We start from the raw sequence: 9,504 nt of genomic DNA on the forward strand, positions 1-9,504 counted from the left end.
AAAAAAAAAAAAAAAAAAATTCTTTCTAGAAGAAACTTGGAGCCATGTATCTTCAATGATGAAATTCAGAAAACAGGGATCAAAAGTTTAATTTTACTCAACATATTTAGCTAATTGCTTCAAATATTCATTTAATACTGTAAGTAGAGTTTACCTAAGTTTCACAATGTTTCTTTGCTTAACAAATGCACTTGGACATACAAGGGGCCTGGGCTGGCATACTGAAAACGCAAAGCAGAAAGGCATTTATTTATTATGTTTCTGCGAGGTAACGAATTGACGACATTCCTCACAACTATCCTCCCTTACTCTTGCACAAGTGACAAATACCACCATCACTAGTGTGTCCAGTGAACTAGTAAAAGGCTCAATCACATTTGGCATGACTCAAATTTGTTCAGCAGCAAAAGTCGTATCTCATTAGCAATAACAAACAGCAGCATCTCTCACCATTTGCTTTATGCTGGTTGAGGTACAGGCCTTTATAAAACTTGCAAGTTGAATTATCACCTTTGCAAATGCCACATGCATCTGAAACTGCTTTAGAGCCTAGTTCATGATCACATCCCACCAGCTGTGACAAAAACAAAAAACATGAGAAAATCAAAGATCAGAGAAGCCAGAAACTGGGAATAATTAAGAGATACATGGTTCTCTGCATTTACAGAACATTAGGGAAGCAGTACAGCTTATGGTTAAGAATCATAGCCTCAAGTTGGACTCACTTGGGGTTGAAATTCCTACCCTGACATTATTAGATGACTGGGCAAGTTATATAACTTATCTAAGGCTTAGGCTCTTCACTGATGAAACTGGAATAAGAAGTCACCATTGCTACTAGCACCAGCTGAGATTATTCAGGCCAGCTGTGTGACTCTAACATAAAAATGCTGGACAATAGATATGCATGCATGTGTATAAACACACACCCTTAAAAGATCAAAGGGCTCAAACTAAAATTAAAATGGAAAAGAAAATGAGCAACCAAAGTGAAAGGAAAAATAACTGGGGACAAATAGTAGTAGTATTTCAAAATACATTTGTGAGGTTCTCATCATGTAGTAAAGGTACTTAGTACACATGCAATAGAAGTTTATTATTTACATTTTTTTTGAGGTGGAGTCTTGCTCTGTCCTCCAGGCTGGAGTGCAGTGGCCGGATCTCGGCTCACTGCAAGCTCTGCCTCCCGAGTTCACGCCATTCTCCTGCCTCAGCCTCCCGAGTAGCTGGGACTACAGGTGCTCGCCACCACATCCGGCTAATTTTTTCTATTTTTAGTAGAGACGGGGTTTCACCGTGTTAGCCAGGATGGTCTCAATCTCCTGACCTCGTGATCCACCCATCTCAGCCTCCCAAAGTGCTGGGATTACAGGCATGAGCCACTGCGCCTGGCCTAAGTTTATTATTTACATTCTTATTTCATTTTTACAACTCCTATGCAAAGTAGGATATAGCGTCATCTCCTTCTATATATGTGCAAGTAGAGTGAAAAATAAACTAAAATAATTGGACAAGGCTCATGCCACAAGTAAATGAAGAATGTACATATGGTGCTCGGCCAGGCGTGGCAGCTCACGCCTATAATCCCAGCACTTTGGGAGGCCGAGGTGGGTGGATCACCTGAAGTCAGGAGTTCAAGACCAATCTGGCCAACATGGTGAAACCCCATCTCTACTAAAAACACAAAATTAGCTGGGCATAGTGGCACGCACCTGTAATCACAGCTACTAGGGCAGCTGAGGCAGGAGAAGCACTTGAACCCAGGAGGCAGAGGTTGCAGTGAGCCAAGATTGCACCATTGCACTCCAGCCTGGGCAACGAGAGTAAAATTTCATCCCAAAAAAAAAAAAAAAAAAAAAAAAAAAGACATGGTGCTCAAATCCAGTGAAACACTTTGCCCTTTCCCTCTATGCCACCTGCTCTTCTGCAGACACACCATCTCTCACACCACTCTTCACAGTACACATATGATATGGTGAAACACAAGCATGCTCATAGACTCCAAAGCAGAAACATTCTCTTACCTCACAAACTCCGTCAATACAAACATCATTTTTGTTTGGGGAGCAGGGAGTTCCATCTTTCACTTTGCCGGACATTGCAAAAAAAAATTCAAAGTTCTCAGCCTTGCAGTACAGTTTGCATCGATCTTCCTCTAGAAGCAAAGAGATCAAGATAGGAAATGGTCAGGAGGAAACTAAGGAAAAATGATCTGACTGCCAAAAGGATGAATTAAATTTACTGAGAAAGCTGTCATGATGAAAATGGAAAATTTTATGCACAGTGTTATATGCATATGTGCATGTGTGTATGCACATATAAGCCCATATTATGTGACTTTCAAAGCATGAGTCCCATTTAACAACCCATATAAAACTAATTTAAGAGTAATATGTAACATTTTTATTTTTCTCATCCTTAGGGATAGTCACCATACACATGATTGATGGGTTACTATCCAGCCTCCCTGGATAGTAAATCTTTCAGGTTTCAAAGGCCTGATGGTCAGCCATTGACAACATAGAAATGAAGTAGTGTTGTTGTGTTCTAATAAAACCTGATGAAACAAATACACACCAGATTTGGCCAGCAGGCCATAGTTTGATGACCTTGATTTAGGGCATGGATTACTTTAGATATTTACTCAGTCTGTTAAGAGAAAAGGTTTTAGGCACCAGGGAGAAAACATGGTTAGTCATGTTTGCAAAACATACATAGAAAAAACAAAACATGTCATAAAAATGAAGAGAAAGCAAATAGACTCATCCCGAAGGCTACAAAATGGTAACTTCTATTGACCCTTAAATCCCTGAGATGTTTCTGATATCAGAGGCAAAAATAAGAAAAAAAAATTATATTTATAGAGCTCTTGTTATCAGAAAGGAGTTCCTATGCCAATTTCTCAAATAGAAAGAGCTCTTCTTGGCCAGGAATTCCAGATGATGTTTCTCCCAAGAGACCTTCTGTGGGCGATATTGAGCGATATCCCCTAACAATAGTTTTACAAATGTGTCAACAGTTGGCAAATAGTGCTTCATAAAACCTCTCAATAAAAGACAAAGTCAAAACTCAAACATGAAAGGATTTAAATTATCACAGTTCAAATATGCAGATATGTGAGTGGGTTAAAAGTTTCTCTCTCATCTATTTTTTTTTTTAATAGCAGCTTTATTTAATGCCTCCTAGTTTCTGCACATGAGATTAGGGAGTTGGATGACCTATATGCCCTTTCTTTTCTCTATCATTTCCAGGAATTAACAAGTTTTAGAAAGTTTCTTTTTTTTTTTTCCTTTTAGCATAGATTCCTGGGTGAGTTTATGAGTCCATTAGAAATACAGAGGAAAGAAGGCAAAAAACCTCACGCCTGTAGCACAGAGATTGGCCACATTTATGAACAAAGTCTTCCCTTGTTCTTTCTTAACTGCAGGAATATCACAAGACCTTAAAGTCATGGTCAGTCTCCACTGATGTAAGTATCAAAAGGAGACAAGGAGAGACTAGAAGGCCTTAACTTTTCTGTCTCCCGCCATTGAGAGGTAAGATCCTAAGGCTGGGAGTCTATGTTTGATTCAGTGCATTCTCCTATGCATCTAGCAAAGTGTCTCCTACACAAAAAGAGCTCAGTAAACATCTGTTGCATGCATGAATGAAATTGCATGCTCCCTACTCAGTGAAAACTGCAATACAATTAGTGAAAGAACTTTGAAACCAGCAAACATTTTCTAAATTGCAAAATGTATTTGCTTAACTTTCTCCTTATATCTTCAACACAGAATTTATTTAAGGGTGATAACAGGACCGATTTCATAAACACTATATTTAAATGAAAGACGTAATGTGATAAACGCCAAGGAATATCTATGAAGCCAAAGCAAAGAATAAAAGAGGAAGTAAAAGGAGGGACAACAGAGTCATGGAGAAAGAACCACAGACAGGAAGCATGGGTTCGCAAGAGTATACAACCAAGAGAAAGGAAATCTTCCAAGTTTGGAATTGGAAGCAACTGCAGCATCTGCTGGGACCTGCTGTATAGCATCTTTCCTTTGAAATCACTCAGTTCCTGGTAGAATGCTTCTAGTGATGGGGAGCTTATTACTTACAGAGGGAGTATATTTTCATTTTGGACAGTTAATATTTAGTTACTTATTCATTCATTTCAAAAGTTATAACCATTACATAAATATATACCAAATGATGTTCTTAGATGCTGGAGATATAAGCAAACTCAAGATAGAAAAAGCCTTAGTCCTTGTGGAACCTAAATTCTTGTGGGGAGGAAGATAACAAATAAATGACTAGATAAAAATACATTCATGCACTGAGAAGAGCTATGAAGAACAAAACGGGGTAAAGGGTTCAGAGAACAACATGAAGGAAGAATATTTTGACAGGCTGTCACGGAAGGTGTCTCTGAGGAGATAATACGGCTAGAGTGTTCTCAGCCCTTGAATTCTGTTCTCTAAAGCAATTTGAAATAAATTGAACATCCTTCCTATTCAATAGCTCTTTGAAGTTTTGAATGTAACTCGTTTCTCAGTAAACCTCTATACGTCCCTCATTACTTCCTCCTAAGACACAGCTTTGGAACTGTCATGTCTGTCTCTATCTATGCTTTATGGACAAACAGTCATGACCCAAAACCACATCAGTGCTCCTGAAATGGCTGGGCTGATACTGAGCAAAGCTGCACAATCCTCTCTTTTGATGTGGAGGCTCTACTTGTTATAATGATGCCTGTAATTATATAAGCTTTCTTTATGATCACTGATTAACATAGGTTCATGTTGAGCTTTTGCACAGAACAGCCCATTAATTGTTATTAAACTTAGTCTCTTTCCAGGCTACACATGGGCAGTTGGGATTCGCATACAATCCTGTTTCAAGACAGCATGAATACGTTTTGATAAATCGAGTAGACAGAAGTAATGAAACAACTAGAATGTTGACAGCTTATTCTACATAGGTAAAAGCAACTACATTAAACTGTTCTGCTATAACTAATGTTTTATTATTCAGTCAAAATAAAGAAATATTAATTTAAAAAGTAAAATACAAGCCATAATAACTTTAAGTATAGTAAGTACCAAGAACCTAGTATAATTTTTATTTATGATTCTGTGTGTGTGTCTGCATGCATGCACACACTTTACCAACAGGCCTTCCCATGCTTACAATTAACTGACATGTCAGTTACTGTGTATGGTGCCTCTATGGGGTATATATGGTTTCATGAGTTTTTGGTCTGGACAGTTCATACCCATTTCAATTAAGATCCCTGGGAGACTTAATTGCCAAAATGTCAAAGGTAGGTTGAGAAACATAAATACATTCCAAACATATGAAACCTTAGGTTTACAGATGTGGGAGACAAGAGGTATCTTATGGGAAAAAAATATATAGTGGAAAAATAAACAAAACCCGTGGAATGAAACACTGGGCCAGGATGGGTCTGGGGAATGAAAGGTAAACACGGAAACTCTTTGATACAGGCAACAATTTCTTCCGTATTGTTCAATCACATTATTATCCACATAGAGACTTACTTGAATGTCATAGAGACCACATTACCTTCCACTTTTGTATAGGGTTTCCACTGGTAGAACCATCCACGGAAAGGTTTGCTGTTATATTCTGCGCACTGTTGAGCCCGAAAATCCAAGCTATTTTCATTACAAGGGTTAATGTTGCACAGCTGATAAATACGGCTAGAACCTGGACAGAATTTGCCACCATACTGAGGCCTAAAAATGAAATTAATGAACTGTAACGTTAGCAATCAAAGGGTTCACTGTTAGTCACATACAATAATAGAAAGAGAGGCAATCAGGATGAGCATTGCCACAGTGTATGCAAATGTGCACAGTCTATTACAGGAATGGAAATACATAGCATACAATTTACCACCTTCCTTCTTGAATCTAGGCTAGACAAACTAATCAATCAGGGAATCTTTTTTTCTAGTTCTTTTCTTTACCATGGCTCACTCATTAAAATTGGCATGCTAAATCAAATTTATTTGCCATCCCCAATCTAATTTTTACATTCTGTCAATTTCCCTAAACACTGTTGAAATAATATTTACTTTTTATTTTATTATTTTTGAGACAGGGTCTCACACTGTTGTCGAGGCTGGAATGCAGTGGCATGATCTCGGCTCGCTGCTGCCTCCCCACCTCTCGGGCTCTGCCTCCTACCTCAGCCTCCCAGGTAGCTGGGACTAGAGGCATGCACCACTACACCTGGCTAATTTTTGTACTTTTTGTTGAGATGTGGTTTCATCATGCTGCCCAGGCCAGTCTCAAACTCCTCAACTCAAGTGATCCACCCCCTTCAGGCTCCCAAAGTGTGGGGATTACAGGTGTGAACCACTGCATCCAGCCTGAAAGAATATTCTTTTTAAATTAAAAACATTTTTAGAAACTTTTATTTTAGGTTCGGGGTACATGTAAAGGTTTGTTATACAGGTAAACTGCATCTCACAGGAGTTCGGTGTACAGACTATTTCATCACCTAGGTAATAAGCATAATATCTGATACATAGTTTTTCAATCCTCTCCCTCCTCCAACCCTCCAACCTCAATGTCTGTTGTTCTCTTCTTTGTGCCCATATGTACTCAATGTTTAGCTCCCACTTACAAGAATATGTGATATTCGGGTTTCTGTTCCTGCCTTAAGTTGGCTTAGGAGAATGACCTCCAGTTCTGTCTGTCTGACAGCAAAAGACATGAGTTCACTCTCTTTTTATGGCTGCATAGTATTCCATGGTGTATATGTGTCACATTTTCTTTATCCAGTCTACTGTTGATGTGTATTTAGGTTGATTCCATGCCTTTGCTATAATGAATAGTGCTACAATGAACATATATGTGCATGTGTCTTTATGATAGAACAATTTTTTAATTTCTATTTTTTTTATTTCAATAGGTTGTTTGGTTACATAAATAAGTTCTTTAGTAAACATTTCTGAGATTTTAGTGCACCCCTCACTCAATCAGTGTACCCTGTACCCAATGTGTAGTCTTTTATCCCTTGCCACCTCCTACCCTTTCTCCTTGAGTCCCCAAAGTCCAACGTATCATTCTTATGCCTTTGTGTCCTCATAGCTTAGCTCCCACATATGAGTGAGAACATACAATGTTTGGTTTTCTATTCCTGAGAAACACCACAATTTGCAATTGCAAAAATATGGAACCAGCCCAAATGCCCATCAATCAACGAGTAAAGAAAATATGGTGTATATAGACCATGGACTACTACTAAGCCATAAAAAAGTAATGAAATAATGGCATTCACAGCAACCTGGATGAAACTGGAGACTGCTGTTCTAACTGAAGGGATTTTCTTGACCCTCATCATATTAGCTCCTCTGTTAGGGAAATCTATAAACAAACCTAAATGTTCTTGTGTGTGCTTGCTTGCTACATGCACACACCCTATCTTTTGGCATCAAAAGCTGTTCAAACATGGACCCAAGCTACCTCTCCAGCTTTCTCCCATTTTCTAACACTCTCATTATCTTCCCACACTTTGCCGTGCACCTGCTATTGCAGAGAATGTCAGCACACTGGGGAGAAGGAACAGAAAGCACCATTTGCTGCTCTCCCCAATTCAGCTGTCAGTCATTGAGATATTTTGATTATAATATGACTGTTGTGTGTTCCTTCTGATTGATTCTGAACCCAGAGGGAAAACATTCTCTTGTTTTCATCAGCATAATCACTTTTCAGCTTTGCAGGTGGCCTACTCCTTTCCTGCCAAGCACAATGGGAAATGGATTTCCAGAGTAGGGAATTCCATTAGAACATAAATAATTATGATGTAACGGCAAGCTCTTTAAGATCTTGGTAGGCAGATTCTAATCTGCAAAAACCAGAAAGCAAAATAAAGGAAAAAAGAGCACCACCACATTGAAAATTACCCATATCATTGTATCCAGCTTACTCTGTGCACAAAGCTGTGGTTTCTTTTCATTCCTCCCATTATGGAGTTTTCTCTGAAGGCCAAAACTCAACTACGGATCATCTTGTATAAAAATTTGATGCCAACATGTAACATGAAAGGCGGCTCCAGGTTAATAAATTTACGTGATTAAAATTCCTTGTCTTTTTAGGAAGCACAAGTATGCTCTAAAACAGCCCTGGAATAGCTTCAGCATAATTTATCCAGTCCTCCTATAGCTGCATGCTAAAATGGATTCAACAGAAACGGGAAATGTCACACTGCCAGGATGAGAATTTTATGCTATTTCAAAACACTCTGGAGCAACTACTTAAACATGCAGCAGCCATTGTGATAAATCAGATCCTTGAAGACTTCTTAAATGATTATCTAAAAAGCACTTAGAAAAATCTTAAAGTGCTATATCATAGCCTCAATATTCCTGGTCATCTTTACAAGGCGTATTTAAAACTAATTTCTCAGTTTAAGACTTTCTGAGATTTAATGAACAAACCTCATTTGGACCCTATGAAGTTAATGAAGGGAAAGAGGACTGCAAGGTGTTATTTTATCAACTTACAGAACTTGTAACATGGAAAAGACCACTAAACTCATACAGCCACTGTCCTCCTTTCATAGATGAAGTGGGAACCAGCTGACAGGAGCTCACAAAACTTGTTGAATGAGGGTCACACAGCAAGAAAGAAACAGAGACGAGCTCAAGCTCAGGCCTGTGGACTCAGTCCAGGAATTTTTTCCTACTTAACTATGCCTGCATCTAACTGAGTTCTTAGGCCATGGGGCCAGGCATGGAAAGAAAGATGAATAAGGTGCAATGTTTAGGGAGCTGGCCTTTTACAATGAGGCAGATTCTTTTTACAATGAGGCAGATTCTTTTTTTTTTTTTTTTTAATTTTTGATACAGAGTCTTGCTCTATCACCCAGGCTGGAGTGAAGTGGCATAATCTTGGCTCACTGCAGCCTCAAATTCCTGAACTCAAGCAATCCTCCTACCTCAGCCTCCTAAGTAGTTAGGACTACAGACATGTGCCACCATGCCTGGCAAATTTTTGAAATTTTTATAGAGATGGGGGTCTGTGTTCCCCAGGCTGGTCTCAAAATCCTGGCCTCAAGCAGTCCTCCTGCCTTGGCCTCTGCAAGTGCTGGAATTACAAGTATGATCCATCAAACTTGGCCAGACTCTGATTTAAATACAGTATTCTCTGCCTCCACCCAGCTTAATTTTAGGTGATTTTATTTCACCTCCTCATTTGCAAAATAGGAACAGCTGTGACAATTAACTGATCTAACCTTTGTAAAGAATGTAGGGCAGTACCTAGGGCAGAGTTAGAATAAATTATAACTATTTATAAATGCATTACGCTTTTGTATTGAGTACCCACCCTGTGCTGAGTATTATGTGATCTGATTTTTATATACTATTACATTTCATTTTTAATTATGGGATACGGTCAAAGTGATCAAAAGTAATTGCTCGCAAGCATTTGGGCATTTCCATAAAAATAGAGGCAACATTTTTTTGCAGCTTTGAACATGAGTGTCAGC

At 38.7% G+C, this 9,504-nt stretch overlaps 1 protein-coding gene across 2 annotated transcripts in view; it reads right to left on the reverse strand.

The window, feature by feature from the left end:
• The window catches only part of ADAMTS18 (ADAM metallopeptidase with thrombospondin type 1 motif 18), a 153,670-nt gene that overhangs the window by 38,828 nt on the left and 105,338 nt on the right, over positions 1-9,504 (reverse strand). For both annotated transcript variants that reach the window (XM_023226867.3, XM_023226866.3), the window contains exons 13-15: positions 5,569-5,741; positions 2,025-2,155; positions 451-574 (exon numbers count right to left, since the gene is read on the reverse strand). In XM_023226867.3, the coding sequence (XP_023082635.2) occupies positions 451-574; positions 2,025-2,155; positions 5,569-5,741 (428 nt within the window). The remainder of the gene's footprint in view (positions 1-450; positions 575-2,024; positions 2,156-5,568; positions 5,742-9,504) is intronic.

Source organism: Piliocolobus tephrosceles, chromosome 17 (assembly GCF_002776525.5).
Source record: "Piliocolobus tephrosceles isolate RC106 chromosome 17, ASM277652v3, whole genome shotgun sequence".
NCBI classification, from domain to species: domain Eukaryota; kingdom Metazoa; phylum Chordata; class Mammalia; order Primates; family Cercopithecidae; genus Piliocolobus; species Piliocolobus tephrosceles.